At 46.1% G+C, this 22167-nt stretch overlaps 1 protein-coding gene across 1 annotated transcript in view; it reads left to right on the top strand.

Annotated features, from left to right (window-relative positions):
- The window catches only part of PRKX (protein kinase, X-linked), a gene marked incomplete at its 5' end in the record, with an annotated part of 75609 nt that overhangs the window by 35138 nt on the left and 18304 nt on the right, over positions 1 to 22167 (top strand). The window contains 2 exon segments of the mRNA NM_001258204.1: positions 11752 to 11847; positions 16652 to 16709. Of these exon segments, the coding sequence (NP_001245133.1) occupies positions 11752 to 11847; positions 16652 to 16709 (154 nt within the window).

The following is a 22167-nucleotide window of genomic DNA, read 5'->3' as shown; positions in this document are numbered from 1 at the left end:
CCTGGGCGACAGAGCGAGACTCCGTCTCAAAAAAAAAAAAAAAAAAAAAAAAAAAAAAAAAAAAAAGCCGGACATAGTGCCTGTAATCCCAGCTACTCGGGAGTCTGAGGCACGAGAATCACTTGAACCTGGGAGGCAGGGAGGTGGCAGTGAGCCAAGATCGCACCACCGTACTCCAGCCTGGGCAACAGAGGTAAGACTCCATCTCAAAAAAAAAAAAAGAAAAAAAAAAAAGAAAGTGAATAATTAAATGAATAACCATCTCCCAATCAAAGCCCAGTCTGCTGACCTGTGCATTTCATGAGGCAGGGAGCTATTGATTCACAGTAGGCCTCTTTTTATTTTCCTTTTTTCTAATTAGAGTCTATTTCTGGGTGAATATTGTTTTTTCAATTTCTCAGCAGCCCTGTGTCTTTTCACATGGGTGGGTGTTTTGAGAGTTAACCAGCTTCGCTGACCCCAACTCTCCCAGGCATTCCTGTGCTCTTCCCCAGCTCTGGCCGGCTTCAGGTTGCCTGGACCACCCCAAGCCTTCTCACTGTCTCCTGCATCCCCTCCGCCTGCAGTACATTTTCCTGGAAGCAGTTGCAGGCACCCTGTCCACGCGCCCACCAGCTGTGCCCCTCTTCCCTGGGAGCCCGCTTGTTGCTTCCTGGATGACTGGAGCAGAATCGGAAGCTTGTTACCATATGAGGTTCTGAGATGGTCTGTCTGTGGGTTGTCCACCCCCCTTAGACAACAGCCTGGCCCTTCGTCTTCCCACTGCTTTTTAAACATGCCAGGAAGCCTGACCTGTCCCCCTGCCCAAAGGCTGGCTTCCTTCCTCCCTTCTTTTTTCTTTTCTTTTCTTTTCCTCCCTCCCTCCCTCTCTCCTTCCTTCCTCTCTCCCTCCCTCCCTCCCTTTCTCTCTCTCCTTCCTCCCTTCCCTTCTTCCTTCCCTTCCCTTCCCTTCTCCCTTCCTTTCCCTTCCCTTCTCCCTTCCTTTCCCTTCCCTTCTCCCTTCCCTTCTCCCTTCACTTCCCATCTCCCTTCCCTTCTTCCTTTTCTTTCCTTTCCTCCTTTCCTTTCCTTTCCTCTCCTTTCCTCCTTTCCTCTCCTCTCCTTTCCTTTCCTTCTTCCTTTCCTTTTCCCTTTCCCTCTTTCCCCTTCCCTCTTTCCCCTTTCCCCTTTCTCCTTTTTCCTCTTTCCTTTCCTTTTCCTTTTCCCTCTTCGTTCCCCTTTCCTTTCCTTTCCTTTCCTTTCCTTTCCTTTCCTTCTTCCTTTCCTATCCTTCTTCCTTTCCTTCTTCCTTTCCTTTCTGTTCCATCTCGCTCTGTCACCCAGGCTGGAGTGCAGTGGCACAATCTTGGCTCACTGTAACCTCTGCTTTCTTGACTTGCTCTGTCACCCAGGCTGGACTGCAGTGGTGCAATCTTGGCTCACTGCAACCTCTGCTTCCCAGGTTCAATTCTCCTGCCTCAGCCTCCTGAGTAGCTGGGATTACAGGTGTGTGCCACCACGCCCAGCTAATTTTTGTATTTTTAGTAGAGAGGGGGTTTCACCATATTGGCCAGGCTGGTCTCAAACTCCTGACCTCAAGTGATCCACCTGCCTCAGCCTCCCAAAATGCTGGGATTACAAGTGTGAGCCACCGCGCCCGGCCAGGACTGGCCCTTTCCCTTCCACTGCACATGCTGCAGGTTCACCTGTCACCTGCTCCCACAGCCCTCTGGGGCCTCCCTGTTCTCCTGGGACATGCCCTGTCCGATCAGCCCATCTGTTTTCTTTATACTGCTTAGCAGCTCTGAAACCATCTTGATTTTGTATGTGTTGCCTGTCTCTGAGAGCAATGCTTCCAAGCTGCTCTCCTCACCTCCTCCAACCCAGAAACTTCTGGTGGCTAGAGGGAGGGCGTTTCTGCACACATAAGTGGAGCCGGCCTGCAGTCAGAGTCCTCCTGCTCCCTTCGCAGCCCGTGTCTGCACCTTCCCTATTCCAGCTCCATTTGATGGATTCCCACTCTTAGCAGGATCAAGTGAGGCTGTGCCTTGTCTGTTTTATTGCTTTAACTGGTTATCTCAATCTTCCACTACGCACAGGGGAAAACATCTGTTTGGTAAAATCTGCCATGTGATTAGGAAGGAGGTCATATCATGATGCAGATTTTATTTTCATGGAACGAGACATGTTTAGGTCAGATGAAAATTGTGTGGCACATTCTGGAACAAAATCACTCATGCACTTTCCATGGACCCAAGCTCAGCTCCGATTTCTCCCATCCTATTCTCTTTTCTCATCCATTTCCGTGTTTTTATTCTCCCAGAGAGTTTAACTCAAGAGTCAGGTAAAGCCTAGACGCGGTGGCTCATGCCTGTCTGTCATCCCAGCACTTTGGGAGACTGAGACAGAAGAATTGCTTAAGCCCAAGAGTTCAAGACCAGCCTGGGCAACGTAGTGGGGCCCCATCTCTACAAAAAATAAAAATAAAACTAGCTGGGTGTGGTTGTATGTAGCTGTAGTCCCAGCTACTCAGGAGGCTGAGGTGGGAGGATTGCTTCAGCCCAGGAAGTTGAGGCTACAGTGAGCTGAGATTGCACCAGTGCACATCAGCTTGGGTAACAGAGCAAGACACTGACTCAGAAAAAGAAAAAAAAAATCAGCTAAAGCATCAAGAACAAAACACAGGGGCACGCACGGCATAGAGCAGAGTGTAGGGTGAGAAAAAGCCCCGGGGCATCTTGTCTTAGTTATGACAGCAATGATTCTCAAAGAGGGATCCCAGAGGACTGTCGGGTTCCGGAAGTGTGTTTTAGCAGATGGGTGAGATCATTTTTCCAACGACAGATCTGAATAGTGATGAATTTTCCTCATAGGTGTCAACTAAGACAATACAGCATAGCAGACAGGGTGCAGAAGATTCTAGAGAAGGTAGAATCTCTTTGCAATGAAGCCTCTTCCATGGAGAGCGTCAGGCATTGTGCAGCGGTTCTCAAACATGCTGGCCTCGGGAACCCTTTAACACATAGCTCAGAGTTATTAACAACCCGCAGAACTTTCATTTCTGTTTGTTACAGCTGTCCACGCTGACTGCATTTGAAATTAAAGTGGGACTGAAATATAAATAAACAGAATACATAAGTAATATATATGAGAAGTTAAATAATAATCACAGAGGTGAACATAAATGGCATTTTTTAATGGAAAAAATGTGTAACCGCACTTTCTAGAATTGAAACCATTCAGACTGTGCACGGTGGCTCACGCCTGTAATCCTGTCACTTCAGGAGGCTGAGGTGGAAGGATCACTTGAGCCCAGGAGTTGGAGGCCAGCCTGGGCGACATAGTGAGACCCCATCTCTACAAAAAATAAAATGAAATAAACCAATTGCCTGGGCTTGGTGGTGCACGCCTGTGGTCCCAGTACTTTGGGAGGCTGAGGCGGGAGGATCACTGAGGCTGGGAGGTCAAGGCTGCAGTGAGCTGTGGTCTCGCCACCGCACTCCAGCCTGGGTGACAGAGAGAAAACGTTCGTGAGGAGGTTGGCCGTGTTTTCTGGGTTTTGCGAATCTCTTAGTGTCCAGCTTTCACCAGGACTGCTGGCCTCTCCTCCCTTCATCTGCAGACTGTCTGCTGTGCTGCATAGCGTGTTGCTGAGTTGAGGCATAGGAAGAAAATTCATCACTATTCAAAGCTGGAGTCAGAAAAACGACCTCACCCATCCCTAAATTGGGGTCGGGAAGCCACCCTGGGACTGCACTTTGAGAGCCACTGCTGTGATGCCCACGCGAACGCGCCCGGGGCTATATTTTCAAACTCTCCGCTCAGCCCCAACCCTCACACACCCCAGTGCTTGCTCCTTCCGCTTTATCCGGCCCTTGAATTCCCCTGTCTCATCTCCCACCTCACCCACCCTGGTTCATCTGAGGAGCACAGATTTTATATTTATTTATTATTATTATTATTATTATTATTATTATTATTATTATTATTTTCTTTAGAGGGACTCTCTCTCTGTCGCCCAGGCTGGAGTGCAGTGGCGTGATCTCAGCTCACTGCAGCCTCTGCCTCCTGGGTTCAAGCAGTTCTCCTGCCTCAGCCTGCCGCGTAGCTGGGGTTACAGGTGCACGCCACCATGCCTGGCTAATTTTTGTATTTTTAGTAGAGATGGGGTTTCACCATGTTGGCCAGCCTGCTTTCGAACTCCTGACCTTGAGTGTTTCACCTGCCTCGGCCTCACAAAGTGCTGGGATTACAGGCATGAGCCACCACGCCTGGCCTAGATTTTAGATTTTAATCTGAAGGTATCGGGACAAAGATTTTTGAGGAAGAAGTCAAGGTGGGATGAAATTCTAGTGAAATTCTAGTGACGGCTTTCTTCTTTTCTCTAAAAGCCTCTGCCTTCCTTTTCGTGAATGCATTTCCAAAGCACCCATCTTCCAAGGCCGGCCCCGGCCTTCGAAAGTGGGGCAGGGAATGTGTCGGCCGATAGTTTAGGAGGGTGTTTTCCCAGCTGAGTACAAGGGAGAACATCAGCTCGCAGCGCCCAGGGCATCTCTGCCTGGACCGTCCACTTTACTGGAAGATGTAGATAGGTGGAATAATTACATTCAAATTTTACTGGCAAATGATAGAGCTAGTGGCACAATTGGTGTGTTTCTTTTTCATTTTTCTTTTTTTTTTTTTTTTTTTTTTTTAACAGAGTCTTGCTCTGTTGCCCAGTCAGGAGTGCAGTGGTGCAGTCACAGCTCAGTGCAGCCTCAACCTCCTGGGCTCAAGCAAACCCCCCACCTCCGCCTCCTGAGTAGCTGGGATGACAGGCACACGTTACTGTACCTGGCTAATTTTTAAAAAATTTTTTGTAGAGATAGGATCTTGCTATATTACCCAGGCTGATTTCAAATTCCTAGGCTCTAAGGGATCCACCTGCCTTGGCCTCCCAAAGTGCTGGGATGACAGCCGTGAGCCACTGCATGAGCGTTTTTTTTTTTTTTTTTTTTCTTTTGAGACAGGGTCTTGTTCTGTGTCCAGATTAGAATGCAGTGGTACAGTCATAGCTTACTGAAGCTTCGACCTCCGGGGCTCAAGCGATCCTCCTGCCTCAGCCTCTTGGGACTACAGAAGCTGTAGCTGGGAACACAGGCACACACTAGCACGTCCAGCTAATTTTTAAATTTTTTGTAGAGACGAGGTCTCACCGTGTGGTCCAGGCTGGTCTTGAACTCCTGGGCTCAAGCAATCCTCCCGCGTTGGCTTCCCCAAATGCTGGGATGACAGGCATGAGCCACTGTGCCTAGCCTGAGCGTGAATTTTTCAGGTGAAAATCTCGAGCTTGCATTCATGCTGATTAGTAGATTGCCCTTACTAGTATAGCTGTCACCACAGATCAATTTAGCTTGCTTAATAATGCCAAATGCCATATAATGAGAATTTATTCTTCACTTGGTAAGAATTGGAAGCAGTCTGTATGTTTAGAGACAGAAATTTGAGGGTTTCAGAGGGCACTGCCCAGGCGTCCAGGGGAGTGCTGTTTCTCAGACACATACACACACACGCAGTTTCTGCTTTTTCTTTCGGGCAAGATCATCAGTTAGTGCTCACTTACTATTTATTTTTTTCTGCTTATTAAATACCTTTCCCATGATCTTATGTATTGTCTACTGTCCAACAACACGTCGTTTAATATTCTCCATAAATGTTTTTAGGTATGTATGACACATTTCCTCCTGGAGTTTAATGCTCCATTCCTGTATTTGTGCATTTCCCTGATCAAGTCACACAGCTGAATGTATTCAGACAGGGTCACCACCCAAACCTAGAGAGAAACAGGAATACAAGTCCCCCAAGTTTTGTTACAGAGAACTCTGCGGGTGGGTGAGGGAGGACGGGCTCGGGAGGTTGTTCACGTCTGAGGCGGCAGTGTTGACGCAGATCGGACACGCAGATCTGACGAGTGTCCGTACTCAGAGCTATGCTTCCCAGCCTGGCCTGGGTGGTTTATCAGTACGTTGTGGTGGCTCGTAACTCCAGAACCAGCGGACCAAAGAGAGATGCTATTGGAAAAGTCACCTTCGTGCTAAAGTGCAAAATGAGCAACTGAAATGTTATTTAAGAAGGAAGATCGCACACACCTAATCATTTACCTTTCTCTAGTATCTTTCATTTCCTCATGTAACCCACCCCCACTTCTCTGTCACCTCTGCCATTGATTTTCATTTTTGTACTTTGTATTTCTCCTCTTTGTTTTCCTTTGAATTTTTCTTCACTGAAGTGTATTGGACAGATCATGTGTGTAGTTCTACATGTGAATGTCCTGGCACTGCTGTTAGAAACTACCACAGACTGGAAGGTTTAAACAAGAGAATTTTATCCTCTCCTAGTCCTGGAGACCAGAAGTTTGAGATCAAAGTGCCTCAGGACTGCGCTCCAGGGAAGGATCCTTCCTGCCTCTCCCAGCTCCTGGGGGCTCCAGGAGTCCCTGGGCTTGTGGCCACATCACTGCAGTCTCTGCCTCCACCTTCATGTGGCTTTCTCCTCCGTGTCTCTGTCTCCCCTTTGGTCTCTTAGAAGGAAGGACACCTGTCATTGGATTTAGGGCCACCCTAATCCAGGACGCTCTCATCTCAAGATCCTTCAATTAATCACATCTGCAAAGACCCTGTTGCTGAATAAGGTCTCATTCCAGGTCTGGGCATTAGGACGTGGATGGATCTTTCTGAAGGCCACAGTTCAATCCACTACAGGTGTATCCAGTTCCCTCTGGAGGCGTTAGGGGAGGATCCTCCCTGCCTCTCCCAGCTCCTGGGGGCTCTAGGAGTCCCTGGGCTTGTGGCCGCTTCACTGCATCTCTGCCTCTGTTCCCATGTGGCCTTCTCCTCTGTGTGTGTGCCTCCTCTTCAGTCTCTTACGATGATACCTGTCATTGGATTTGGACCTACCCTATTCTAGGATGATGTCATCTGAAGCTCCTCGAGTTAATTCTATCTGCAAAGACCCTATTTCCCAATAAGGTCCCATTCGCAGGTTGGTGGGGCAGGATCACAGATGTAACTTCCTGGAGACCTCTCATTCCACCCACTCCACTGAATTTCGTTAAGGTCAGGAAGTGATTTGGAATCTACAAGAGAATTATTTTTGCTCATTGGCATTTCTGATCATCAGTGAGGGTATCATTTGAAAGCTCCATTTTGTAAGGTATTTCCATTGCTAGAATACCTGAATTGGAGTATCTAAGTCAAAAGAAGCTAAATAGAAAACATGACTTTGAGCCAATATGAGTCTCTGTCCTGGTCAGTATGAGAAAATGTCAGAAGTACAACTTGTGCCTCGGACATGTAGGTGTGTAGTATACACTTACTGGTTGATGATGTGGTTTGGCTTTGTGTCCCCACCCAAATGTCATGTTTAAATGTAATCCCCAGTGTTGGAGGCAGGACCTGGTGAGAGGTGGTTGGATCATGGGAGTGGTTTCTGATGGTTTAGCAACATTGCCCTAGTACTGTCTCGTGAGAGTTCTCAGGAGATCTGATGGTTTTAAAGTGTAGTACTTCCTCCTTTGCTCGCTGTCACTTATCTGCCACCAGGTAAATGTGCCCTGCTTCCCCTCCGCCTTCCGCCATGATTTGTAAGTTTCCTCAGGCCTCCCCAGCCGTGCGGGACTGAGAGTCAATTAAATCTCTTTTTCTTTCTTTTATTTTTCTTCTTCTTCTTCTTCTTTTTTTTTTGAGCCGGAGTCTCGCTCTGTCACCCAGGCTGGCGTACAGTGGCACTATCTCGGCTCACTGCGAGCTCTTCCTCCTGGGTTCACGCCATTCTCCTGCCTCAGCCTCCTGAGTAGCTGGGACTACAAGCGCCCGCTGCCACGCCCAGCTAATGTTTTGTATTTTTAGTAGAGATGGGGTTTCACCATGTTAGCCAGGATGGTCTCGATCTCCTTGACCTCGTGATCTGCCTGCCTTGGCTTCCCAAAGTGCTGGGATTACAGGCATGAGCCACTGTGCCTGGCCTAAATCTCTTTTCTTTGTAAATTACCCAGTCTCAGGTAGTTCTTTATAGCAGACTGCAGATGGACTAATACAGTTGACTTCTAGGTGTTCTTGGATTTATCTTGGTCTTTGCAGTTTTAAGTATATATGTTTTTTAGTTTATTTCACATATTTCTAAAATTTCTAGATATTACTAAAGTCTGTTGGTTTCTGCAGCAGGACTGCAATCTTTTTACTACAGTCAACAAAGCATAGCATGACAATCTTGTTTTCACACACGCACCGCTATTTTCAAGGCTGTATTTGCATGTATTTCTGTCTTTTTCCTGGTCTTCAGGGGTCAAGAAATGGTTTTCTTGGGGCAAAGAGCTTTGGTCAGCTTTGCAGACCACCCAGTCTCAGTTACAAATACAGACTCTGCTCCTGCACCTTAAAAGTAGTCACATAGTGAGACCGCATCCCTATAGAAAGTAAAAAAATTAGCCAAGCATGGTGGCACACACCTGTGGTCCCCGCTACATGGGAGGCTGAGGTGGGAGGATGGCCTCCTGGGGGAGTTCAAGGCTACAGTGAGCTATGATTGCACCACTGCACTCCAGCCTGGGTGACAGAGTCAAACCTTGTCTCACAAAAAAGAAAAATATGATAAACTCGGGCTCTTTCATTGGCCTATACACATTTATTGATCACCTGTTGCTTGCCACATATTGTTCCGTGAATGAGGAGTATAAAGAAATTCAGTGATGGGTGTGGTGACTCACATCTGTAGTCCCATTACTTTGGAAGGCTGAAGTGGGAGGATCACTTGAGCCCAGGAGTTTGAGACCAGCTTGGGCAACATAGTGAGACTTCGTCTCTACCAAAAGTTAAAAAAAAAAAAAAATCAGCCTGGTGTGGTGGTGTGCACCTGTAGCCCCAGCTGCTCAGGACGCTGACGTGGGAGCATAGCTTGAGCCCTGGAGGTCAAGGCTCAGTGCAGTGAGCCAGGATCACGCTGCGGTACTCCAGCCTGGAGGCAACAGAGCAAGACCTGTCTCAAAAAAAAAAAGTAGTTCACTGACGTTCACTTGCAGTTTATTGAGGGTGCCTTATAGTGCCGTGCAAGCCGGCTCAGTACCGAGCTCTCCAAGGCAGGACATATCAGGTACTGCTTGTGCTGTAGACTGAAGGAAGCCTCGAGAAAGATGTCCTGTTCTTGGCCATAGTGGCGTATTTACCACTGTAAACTTTAACAATTATTTTACATTTTATTTCATTTATGTACTCCGTCTTGCTCTGTCACCCAGGCTGGAGTGCAGTGGCACGATCTCAGCTCACCGCAACCTCGGCCTCTCAGGTTCAAGCAATTCTCCTGCGGCAGCCTCCTGAGTAGCTGAGATTACAAGCACCGGCGACCATGCCCAGCGAATTTTTGTATTTTTAGTAGAGACGGGTTTCACCATGTTGGCCAGGCTGGTCTGGAACTCTTGACCTCAAGTAACCTGCCCGCCTCAGCCTCTCAAAGTGCTGGGATTGCAGGCATGAGCCTCAGCGTCCGGCCTATATTTTACTTTATGTTATGTTATGTTATTTTATGTTATGACAAGGTCTCACTCTGTCACCCAGGCTGGAGTGTGGTGATGTGATCACCGCTCACTGCAGCCTTGACCTCCTGTGCTCAAGCGATTCTCCCCTGTCAGCCTCCCAGGTAGCTGGGACTACATGTGTGCACCACCACACTCAGCTAAATTTTTTTTTTTAAGGACTGGGTTTTGCCGTATTTCCCAGGCTTATTTTATTTTTTAAATTGACACATAGTAATTGTATATATTCATGGGGTACACAGTGATGCTTTGATACAAAGAATGGAGTAATCAGATCAGGGTTAATTAGCATATCCATCATTTCAATTATTTGCCATTTCTTTGTGTTAGGAACATTGAATATCCTGTATCTATTTGAAACTGTATGACATTTTATTGCTAATTATGGTCACCCTACAAGGCTATAGAACACTGGAACATATTCCTCCTATCTTATATCCTTTAACAAACCTCTCCCTATCTCTCCCTTCTTCCCTTCCCAGAATCTAGTATCCTCTGTTCTTCTTTATCCTTTCAGGAGATCAGCTTTTTATAGCTTTCATGTATGAGTAAGCACAAGTACTGTTTAATGTTCTTTTCCTGGCTTATTTCACCTAACGTAACGTCCTCCAGTTTCATCCGTGTTGCTGCCAATCAGAGGATTTTATTCCTTTTCACGGCTGAATAGTATTCTACTGTGTGTAGATAGCACCTTTTCTTTACTGTCTGCTCATCTGCGGGTGGACACCTAGGCTGATTCCCTATCTTGGCTGTTGTGAATAGTGCTGCGGTAAACATGGGCGTGCCGATGTCTCTCCGATATCATGGCTTCCTTTGCTCTGAACAGATACCTAGTAATGTCATGGCCGGGTCATGTGGGAGTTCCATTTCTAGTGTTTTGAGGAACCTCCATACTCTTCTCTATGGTGGCTCTACTAGTTTACATTCCCACCAGCGTTGCATGAGAGTTCCCTTTCTAGCCAGGCACGGTGGCTCATGCTGGTAATCCCAGCACTTTGGGAGACCAAGCTGGGTGGATCACTTGAGCACAGGACTTCAAGACCAGCCTAGGCAACATGGTGAACCCCCCGCCCCCTCCAAAAAGTACAAAAATTAGCCAGTGTGATGGTGGGCGCCTGTGGTCCCAGTTACTTGGAAGGCCGAGGCAGGTCGATCGCTTGAGCCTGGGAGGCAGAGGTTGCAGTGAGCTGAGATTGCACCGCTGCACTCCAGCCTGGGAGACAGAGCGAGATCCTGTCTTAAAAAAAAAAAAAAAAAAAGAGTTCTCTTTTCTCCACACCCTCACCAGCATTTGTTATTTTTGTGTGTATGTGTCTTTTTTTTTTTTTGAGACAGAGTTTCACTCTTGTTGCCCAGGTTGGAGTGCAATGGTATGATCTTGGCTCACTGCAACCTCCACCTTCCGGGTTCAAGTGATTCTTCTGCCTCAGCCTCCTGGGTAGCTGGGATTTCAGACGCGTGCCACCATGCCTGGCTAAGTTTTGTAATTTTAGTAGAGATGGGGTTTTACCATGTCGGCTAGACTGCTCTCAAACTCCTGACTTCAGGTTATCTACCCGCCTCGGCCTCCCAAAGTACTGGGCTTACAGTGTCTTTTTGGTAATGGCCATCTTAACTGGGTTGAGATGATTGTTACCTCATTGAGGTTTTGATTTGCATTTCTCTGGTGATTAGTGACACTTAGCATTTTTTTCATATACCTGTTGGCCTTTTCCATGTCTTCTTTTGAGAAATGTCTGTGAAGACCACCTGTCCATTTTTTAATTGGACTGCTTATCTTTTCGCTGTTGAGACGTTTGAGTTCCATGCTTGGTCACGGTGGTGGATTCACCCCGGTAAACATGAGAGAGCATTTCCGTCCAGTGTTTAGTGCACAGTTAAGGAATGGGCTGGTGGCCCCTCTGAATAAGATGCTCAAAGGAGTTGCCTTCTGCCTCAAAGGAGTTGCCTTCTGCCTCTCAAATGGTCTTTATATTCTCTCCAAGGGAGCTTCCCTTACATCGGGCTGCGGCACACGATGCCTTGCCTCTTAGAACCATCTGAGTGTCACGTGCTTTCAGATCGTGACAACTTCAGTGTGCGGGGAAGAGTGCATGTGAAATAAATTATCTTCTGCCTGTGTTAAGCAGAAATAGCTATCTTTACAAAGCAGGGATTTTTTTCCATGCTTACTCACCACTAAAAATACATGTTTGGTTTTCTAACAGGTTTCCTCCGTTTTTTGATGACAACCCGTTTGGCATTTATCAGAAAATTCTTGCAGGCAAAATAGATTTCCCCAGACATTTGGATTTCCATGTAAAGTAAGTAAACCGTTTGCCTCGTCATGGGGTGTGTTTATTTTTAAAGTGTCTAAAATCACCATGAAAACACGCACTCAGCAGGATACCATATTGTGGTATTAAATGTACTGCGCATAAACTATTTTGGACAGTTGTCTTTTCCACAAGAAAAGAAAAAGATTGTAAGTATTCTACTTTAATGATAACTTCACATTTTAATGAGTCTTGGCTGTATTTTATTCTTTTGGTGATATGTTATGTTTAAAATGAGCCAATGAATGAGTTTGTCGTCGTATTTTATGAGAGAGCAGTTTTGGAATTTGACAAGAAGGATCCTAGTTCTGTGGCTAGCAGAACTGTTGATGGGTTTAGCAGAGTTTTATCCTTTCTCTCCGGCTTAAATTATGCTCAACCTCTAAGCCCTTTTTAACGTCAACATTTTCAGTTCTGAGCATGTTGCTTTACAAACATTTACATAGTTGCTGGATATTGGCAACTTTGGATGCACATTTTATTAAGGTTGTTGCAATAGGGAGAAAAGATACTTTGTTAAATATAAGAATGCTTTTGGTTTTCTGGCTACCTTACCCAATCGGGTCACCTGGTAGCCATTTTTACTGCAATAAGCACTGATTTCTGTTTGTTTCACTGTATTTTTCAGATGAGTTAATGGGTGCACCAGCCCCCTGGGCACAAACTAGAGCTGAATGCATCTAGTTGAGAATTAAACTTTTATTTTCCATGGCCTATTTTCTTGTGAGCCAGTGGAAGTTCAGTTTGGAGAAGACTTATTTCAGGGCGACGGACCAGGTTGTTTTGAATATGCCCCTTATGGGGCCACTGGCTACGTTCAGTTGAGTTTCTTGGTGGCGAATGCACCCCATCCTAACCAGAGGTTCTTAGTCTGAACAGAAGATAAGGTCGTGTTTTGTTGGCTTGAGCTTGTGTTGTGTTTGACACACTAGAGGCAGGTTTTAAAAGACTTTAGCAAGAAAACGAGGCTCCGCTTAACAATGAATCGCCTAGAAGGAACACCCTGTCCAGTGAATGGTAAGACAGGGAGGTGTCAGGGGAAACAGCACCTCAGAAGCCAACTGCTCTGGAAGGAAATAGAAAGGATTGTGTAGAACCTGTCTCTCAGGCCCCAAATCCATCTGAGTCGAGTGACATTATATCAAGTGGATGGCAAAGCACTTTTATGATCGAGTTTGGCAAGGTGAGGTGCTCATGCCTGTGATCCCAGCACTTCAGGAGGCTTACTTGGGGCCAGTCCAATAGTTTGAGGCCAGCCTGGACAATGTAGCAAGACCCCATGTCTACAAAAAAATTCAAAAATTAGCTGGGCATGGTAGCATGTGCCTGTAGTCCCAGCTACTAGGGAGGCTGAGATGGGAGGACTGCTTGAGCCCAGGAAGTTGAGGCTGCAGTGACCTGTGATTGCACTGCTACACTCCAGACTGGGTGAAAGAGTGAGACCCTCTCAAAAAAAAATTAAAAAAATAATTATATATATATAGGGCGGGGGGAGAGGGAGAGAGGTTTCCAATGTCCTGTGGAAACAAACAAACAAAAAAAGGAATTGCAAAAATAGAACACACCAGAAGCATAATCAAAGTCTGGACTCTTGCCACTTTTCCTTCTTTCTCTCCTAGAGAGTAGAGAACCAGCGGTGACCATCTTGGTACTGTCTGATCTAACATCCCTCTCTTTATGTAGCTCCCAGCCCCTTCCAGTGTTCCCCACAATGCCCCTGTCTCTTTACATACCCAGTGCGGGTCCACCAAGAGCAGGAACAGTGGTAGTTGAGTAAAACTTCGTTTCTTTCCATTATTTGTTAAATCTTCTCAAATTGACTGAGAAGCAAGACCTCAGTGACTCATATCTTTCCTTTTATTTTTTGGTAGAGATGGCTATGGGGGTCTTGCTGCATTGCCTAGGCTGCTTTTGAATTCCTGGGCTCAACTGATCCTCCTGCCTTGTCCTCCCCAAGTGTGGGGATTACAGGCGTGAGCCACTGCACCTGGCCTTAATGATGCATTTTCTTATCCAAATCACTGTTCCTGGTTGGCCGTGATGCTAGAATTTTGATTCTCAGCTTCTTAAAGTCGTATGTTGGTTCCTGCAACTTTTATCATTTGACCCGGTAAACATGTCGCCTGGGCAAATGGCATGTCAGGATTGACATTCCTTATAGAAAGAAATATCATTTAAAAGAAAACACCAAAACAAAGCTTTGGGACTTGTTGCCAGTTCAGTAGAGGTATTATCTGCCGGGGCTTTTTTCATGCCTGAAAGTACCTGCATCTGAGAGGAGCCAGCTGGTGCCAGGATCATAAATAAAATTTAGAATTTTGGCTATAGTGCATCAAAAGAGTGCCGGCAGATGTGTCGCTTATCCTGGGGTCAAGGGACCCATCTACAGCTGTGGACACTTCTGTTGTTCCTTTATAGGGCTTTGCGTCTTCGGGGGCCCCTTCCCATCCACACTCTTTACTTTCTAGACTCTGCTTTATAAGAGTTTGCTTTGGTATTTTACTTTTTTTTGTTTTTTTTTTTTAAGAGTTGGATGTCTTGCTCTGTCACCCAGGCTAGAGTGCAGTGGCACAATCATAGCTCACTTCAGCCTCAACGTCCTGGGCTCAAATGATGCTCCCACCTCAGCCTCCCGAGTAACTGGTGCTACAGTCTTGCACCACCATGTCTGGCCGATGTTTTGATTTTTTGTAGAGACGGGGGCCTTACTATGTTGCCCATGCTGGTCTCGAACTCTTGGTCTCAAGTGATCTTCCCACTTCAACCCCCTGCGTAGCTGGGATTACAAGCCACTGTGCCCTGTATTTTAAATAAATCTTCATTTTCTTACATGCCAAACACCAAAAGAATTAAAAAAAAAATTCAAGGTCATCAAACACTTTGTTTTCTTACATGCCAGACACACACACACACACACACACACACACACACAAATTGAAATTTATCAAGGTGATCACCAAAACATTCTGAAATAAACATAGGGCTTTTTTTCCACTATAATTTACATCACTGCCTGCCCCATTAGTGTACACACTTAAAGGTGATTGGACTGGGATTATAAGAAAACAGGTTTATTTAAAATATAAAAGCATAAATAAACCTTTCTTATAATCCCACTCCAGTGAGCTTTAAGTTTAAGTGTGTGTGATAAGGGGGCAGGCAGTGGTGTAAATCATATGAGGAAAAAGCCCTACATTTATTTGGGAATGTTTTGGGGGTATAGCATTTGATGACCTTGATTTTTATTTGGCAGAGGGGAGCATGTCAAAATAATGAAGGAGAAACTCACTAAGTAGTGGAAAGGTTTGTAACTTTTCGGTGATTTTTTTATATTCCCCACCCTGCTCAAAGCTTTTCAGCCTTGCAGGATGGATACAAAATCCCAGCCTCAGGTGGGCGGACAGATGGTCTCTGAGGTTTACTTAGAGGCAAAGAAGCAGTGAAGTCTGACAAGCATCCCATTGTAATTCAGAAAGCATGGTGGCAGGAATTTCCGATCAGACAGGACTGGTGAGATTCACAGTCTAGATGGTGGAGTCTGACCCTGGGACGTCACCTGGCTTGTCGGAGTCTCTGCAGTCTGTCACCGAACCTGGGAGTGGCCCAGTCCAAGTTCATGCTACTTTCCCTGGGACGTAGTTTATGCCAGGAAAGCCTAGATGCTTACACCGGGGTCGTGGGTATTGGATTGTTTGGGGGGACTTCAATATATTATATTATTATTTCATGTTGTGTATATTATTATACATAATATACTCTGTGTATTATATGTGTACATGCAGACACACGTGATCATTTCCACTTCCATAAATGCGCATCTTAAAACTCGCCTAATCTACTAGAAGTCTTCAACATCATCTCTAACTACCCATCCTAATTGAACCAGCTTGCTGCTGTTGTTGTTGTTGTTTGTTTGTTTGTTTGTTTTGAGACTGAGTGTAGCTCTGTCACCCAGGCTGGAGTGCAGTGGCTCAGTCTCAGCTCACTGCAACCTTCACCTCCTGTGTTCAAGCAGTTCTTGTGCCTCAGCCTCTCAGGTAGCTGGGACCACAGTCATGTGCCAGCATGCCCAGCTAAAGTTTTTGTTTTTTGTAGAGATGGGGTTTCACCATGTTGGCCAGGCTGGTCTCAAACTCCTGACGTCAAGTGTTCCGCACGCCTCGGCCTCCCAAAGTGCTGGGATTACAGGTGTGAGCCAGTGTGCCCAGCCTTCCGGCTTGCTGTGTTTCTGACATGGTCTGTTATTTAAAAAGGAAGATTACAAGTGAAGAAGCAGACTTAGGAGACTCATCCTAATGTGTGTGCTTATGGGAAAGCCAGCCTTTTACAACAGGAATCCCATCAGTAAGCAGACCCCCAGGGCAGCGTGTGACTGTGGATGCTGGTGAAAGCAGACCCCCAGGGCAGCGTGTGACGGTGGATGCTGGTGAAAGCAGATGTCTTCTATTTTGCAGGGACAGCCTGACAGGCATGTTTACGTTAAGTGTCTGGATCCTCCCTGCAGGCACATACAAATTTCACCCTTTTCTACTCAAAGGGGTAGTTTCTTGACAAAGATGTAATCAACCCCCTTCCCTTAGCTTCAGCCATGCAGGGGGCAACCCAGCCTTGCATAGGTTATTTAAGAGCCGGTGATGGTAGGAAATAAGCACTAGAAAATGTTTTGCTGAAATGGAAATGAGCCGTGGTCCTCGGAGTGGGTAGACCTTATCTCTGTTGCCGTGCCGCGTTTGCTGATGTGGATATATAATCTGTCACTTTTTCTTTTTTTTTGTCTCCTTCCCCTACACAGAGACCTCATTAAGAAACTGCTCGTGGTTGACAGAACAAGGCGATTAGGAAACATGAAGGTCAGTATTTGATCCCATAGGTATTCAGTGGTACCCGATGTGCGTGTCTGCCGTCTGACACCCATATTGACACGTGCAGATATAAACCAAGGTTTAGCGGTCGGATTTAATCACTGCCCAAATTTCAGATCTGGTGCTTTATTTATTTATTTTTTATTTTACTTGAAACTGCCAGGAAAGATCTATCAAATCTGAGTTTCTGGGCACACAACGTCAAACTGGGTCTACACTGTATCTCCCCTCCCCTCAAGCAAGGTAATAGAGCAGTAACAATTTCTAAGTTATTACTCATTATTTTGTTGACTTATTTATTTTATTTTTTAAACAGCTTTATGGAGCGTGAACTCACACGCCTTGCAATTTACCCATCTAAAATGTGCAATTCAGTGGCTTTTAGTATACACACGATTATGTACAGCCAGCCCCATGGTTAATCTTAGAACATTTTCATCAGCTCAAAAAAGAAACCCTGCACCCTTCAGCTATCACTGTGCTGCTATTCTTTCATCCTCTCTTGCCCTAAGCCAGCGGTCCCCAACCTTTCTGGCACCAGGGGCCAGTTTTGTGGAAGACAATTTTTCCACAGACCACACAACCTAAATCCCTCACATGCGCAGTTCGCAACAGGGTGTGTGCTCCTATGAGAATCTAATGCCACCGCTGATCTGACAGGAGGCGGAGCTCAGGTGCTAACGCCAGTCATGGGGAGCAGCCGTCAATACAGGTGAAGCTTCGCTCACCTGCCTGCTGCTCACCTCCTGCTGTGTGGCCCATTTTGGTTCCTCATAAGCCATGGACCACTACCAGTTTGTTCCTCATAAGCCATGTCCACTACCAGGACCACTAAGTAGCCACTAATCTACTGACTTTCTCTGTAGGGTTCGGTATTCTGGGCTCTGCTAAAAATGGCCCTGCTGAAAATGGAATTGTACAAAATGTAAGCTTTTGCGTCTGACTTTCTCTGAGCAGATGTCTTCAAGGTTCATCCAGGCTATAGCCTGTGTCAGGGCTTCCTTCCTTTTCATGAGCACATAGTGTTCGATCGTGTGGGCAGACCTTGTTTTGTTTGTCCGTTCATCCATGGACGGACACCTGGGCTGTTTCCACCTTTTGGCTTTTGTGAGTAGTTCGCCATGGACGTGGGAGTATATGTTTTACGTGTGCAAGTGATGATTTTAAAAGTTGTGCGTCAGGTATGATTTCCACAAACTTTGTGTGTGGAGGCAAATGCATAATTGACAAACAGACTGTTCTGTAAGTAGTATCATACCTTATATGCAAGTTTTGGCATCCCCGAATTTGATAGAATTCATGAACTTTTTGTTGGCTATTTCTAGCTCTGGACAACCTTGGAGGGACTTATACTTGGAGGAACTTCCATATATGTCTTGACCCTGTAAATTACAGTCTGGGGAGACACAGTACACCAGGATGTGAGGCTTGAACCACTGGGCTCTCTTGGGGCCCTCTGTGTGGTTTAGGAGTCTCCAGTGGCTGCCATAACAATGGACCACAAACTAGGGGCTTAACAGGAGTTTATGCTGTCCCCATCCTGGAGACCAGGAGTCTGAGATCAAGGTGTCTCAGGCCTCCAGAGGCTCTAGGGGAGGATCCTTCCTGCCTTTCCCAGCCCCTGGGTGCTCCAGGCATCCCTGGGCTTGTGGTCGCATCACTCTGGTCTCTGTCTTTTTCTTCACGTGACCTTCTCCTCTGTGTCTGTGTCTCCTCTTCTGTCTCTCAGAAAGATGCCCGTCACTGGGTTTCGGGTCACCCTAATGCAGGATTATCTCTTCTCAAGAGCCTTCCCTTAATTACATTTACAAAGACCCTCTTTGCATGTAGGGTTCCATTCCCAGGTACTGGGAGTCAGGACATGGCCATATATTTTGGGGGCCACTGCCCAATGTGTGATAATTGTGTCTGCTTCCTGCCAGAGGCTCTAGGGGGGATCCTTCCTGCCTCTCCCAGCTCCTGGGGGCTCCAGGCATCCCTGGGCTTGTGGCTGCATCACTGCAGTCTCTACTTCCATTTTCACATGGCCTTCTCCACTGTGTTTGTGTCTCCTCTTCTGTCTCTTATGAGGACACCTGGCCCACCCTACTCCAGGATGATGTCATCTCGAGAACCTTAATTTAGTTACATCTGCAAAGACCCTATTTCCAAATTAAGTGATATTCACAGGCACTGGGGGATAGGACATGCACGTATCTTTTTGAGGGACATTGTTCACCCGGTAACTGTAGTCAAGCTTCTGTCCTTTACATTATTTGTAGACAGGGGCCGATACCTTCAGGTCTCCAAGGAGCCTGTCCAGCCAGGTTGCACGGTGTGGATTCATCTGTGCCACGGCTCTTCATAAAAGTGGATGGGTCCTGTGTTAATGCCACAGCCATTTGGAAAAGAGCTGGGTCTCTTGCCAGGACTGCAGGGAATTACAGATGACCCATATCTAGAATCTGCTGGGAATGGCATAGTGACCGTTATAGGTACCTTCCGAGGGGGAAGAACAAGTTTCCCAATCAAAGGAATTGGGGAAAAGCTCACGAACTCTCAAACTAGGTCTTAAAGTCTAGTTAAAGCTTCCTGATATGGAGATAAACTGAAAGAAACTCAAGAAAACACTTTTTTTTTTTTAAATTAACACATGAAAATGGTTTTATTTATCATGTACAACATGAAGTTTTGAAATATGCACCCATTGTGAAATGGGTCCATTGAGTTTATTAACATATGCATTACCTCACATAATTACCATTTATTTGTGGTGAGAACACTTAAGATCTATTCTGAAAAAAATTGTTTTTAAGAGATGGGGTCTCGGGGGGCGGAGCAAGATGGCCGAATAGGAACAGCTCCAGTCTCCAACTCCCAGCGCGAGCGACACAGAAGACCGGTGATTTCTGCATTTTCAACTGAGGTACTGGGTTCATCTCACTGGGGAGTGCCGGACGATCGGTGCTGGTCAGCTGCTGCAGCCCGACCAGCGAGAGCTGAAGCAGGGCGAGGCATTGCCTCACCTGGGAAGCGCAAGGGGGAAGGGAATCCCTTTTCCTAGCCAGGGGAACTGAGACACACAACACCTGGAAAATCGGGTAACTCCCACCCCAATACTGCGCTTTAAGCAAACAGGCACACCAGGAGATCATATCCCACACCTGACGGGGAGGGTCCCACGCCCACGGAGCCTCCCTCATTGCTAGCACAGCAGTCTGTGATCTACCGGCAAGGCAGCAGCGAGGCTGGGGGAGGGGCGCCCGCCATTGCTGAGGCTTAAGTAGGTAAACAAAGCTGCTGGGAAGCTCGAACTGGGTGGAGCTCACAGCAGCTCAAGGAAACCTGCCTGTCTCTGTAGACTCCACCTCTGGGGACAGGGCACAGATAACAACAAAAGCAGCCGAAACCTCTGCAGACGCAAACAACTCTGTCTGACAGCTTTGAAGAGAGCAGTGGATCTCCCAACACAGAGGCTGAGATCTGAGAACGGACAGACTGCCTGCTCAAGTGGGTCCCTGACCCCTGAGTAGCCTAACTGGGAGACATCCCCCACTAGGGGCAGTCTGACACCCCACACCTCACAGGGTGGAGTACACCCCTGAGAGGAAGCTTCCAAAGCAAGAATCAGACAGGTACACTCGCTGTTCAGAAATATTCTATCTTCTGCAGCCTCTGCTGCTGATACCCAGGCAAACAGGGTCTGGAGTGGACCTCAAGCAATCTCCAACAGACCTACAGCTGAGGGTCCTGACCGTTAGAAGGAAAACTATCAAACAGGAAGGACACCTACACCAAAACCCCATCAGTACATCACCATCATCAAAGACCAGAGGCAGATAAAACCACAAAGATGGGGAAAAAGCAGGGCAGAAAAGCTGGAAATTCCAAAAATAAGAGCGCATCTCCCCTGGCAAAGGAGCGCAGCTCATCGCCAGCAACGGATCAAAGCTGGACGGAGAATTACTTTGACGAGATGAGAGAAGAAGGCTTCAGTCCATCAAATTTCTCAGAGCTAAAGGAGGAATTATGTACCCAGCGCAAAGAAACTAAAAATCTTGAAAAAAAAGTGGAAGAATTGATGGCTAGAGTAATTAATGCAGAGAAGGTCATAAACGAAATGAAAGAGATGAAAACCATGACACGAGAAATACGTGACAAATGCACAAGCTTCAGTAACCGACTCGATCAACTGGAAGAAAGAGTATCTGCGATTGAGGATCAAATGAATGAAATGAAGCGAGAAGAGAAACCAAAAGAAAAAAGAAGAAAAAGAAATGAACAAAGCCTGCAAGAAGTATGGGATTATGTAAAAAGACCAAATCTACGTCTGATTGGGGTGCCTGAAAGTGAGGGGGAAAATGGAACCAAGTTGGAAAACACTCTTCAGGATATCATCCAGGAGAACTTCCCCAACCTAGTAGGGCAGGCCAACATTCAAATCCAGGAAATACAGAGAACGCCACAAAGATACTCCTCGAGAAGAGCAACTCCAAGACACATAATTGCCAGATTCACCAAAGTTGAAATGAAAAAAAATCTTAAGGGCAGCCAGAGAGAAAGGTCGGGTTACCCACAAAGGGAAGCCCATCAGACTAACAGCAGATCTCTCGGCAGAAACTCTCCAAGCCAGAAGAGAGTGGGGGCCAATATTCAACATTCTTAAAGAAAAGAATTTTAAACCCAGAATTTCATATCCAGCCAAACTAAGTTTCATAAGTGAAGGAGAAATAAAATCCTTTACAGGTAAGCAAATGCTTAGAGATTTTGTCACCACTAGGCCTGCCTTACAAGAGACCCTGAAGGAAGCACTAAACATGGAAAGGAACAACTGGTACCAGCCATTGCAAAAACATGCCAAAATGTAAAGACCATCGAGGCTAGGAAGAAACTGCATCAACTAACGAGCAAAATAACCAGTTAATATCATAATGGCAGGATCAAGTTCACACATAACAATCTTAACCTTAAATGTAAATGGACTAAATGGTCCAATTAAAAGACACAGACTGGCAAACTGGATAAAGAGTCAAGACCCATCAGTCTGCTATATTCAGGAGACCCATCTCACACGCAGAGACACACATAGGCTCAAAATAAAGGGATGGAGGAAGATTTACCAAGCAAATTGAGAACAAAAAAAAGCGGGGGTTGCAATACTAGTCTCTGATAAAACAGACTTTAAACCATCAAAGATCAAAAGAGACAAAGAAGGCCATTACATAATGGTAAAGGGATCAATTCAACAGGAAGAGCTAACTATCCTAAATATATATGCACCCAATACAGGAGCACCCAGATTCATAAAGCAAGTCCTTAGAGACTTACAAAGAGACTTAGACTCCCATACAATAATAATGGGAGACTTCAACACTCCACTGTCAACATTAGACAGATCAACGAGACAGAAAGTTAACAAGGATATCCAGGAATTGAACTCATCTCTGCAGCAAGCAGACCTAATAGA

The sequence above is a fragment of the Macaca mulatta genome, chromosome X, assembly GCF_049350105.2.
Source record: "Macaca mulatta isolate MMU2019108-1 chromosome X, T2T-MMU8v2.0, whole genome shotgun sequence".
Taxonomy (NCBI): Eukaryota; Metazoa; Chordata; class Mammalia; order Primates; family Cercopithecidae; genus Macaca; species Macaca mulatta.
The sequence above is the reverse complement of the archived record's forward strand: the minus strand, read 5'-3'. Positions and strand labels throughout refer to the sequence as shown.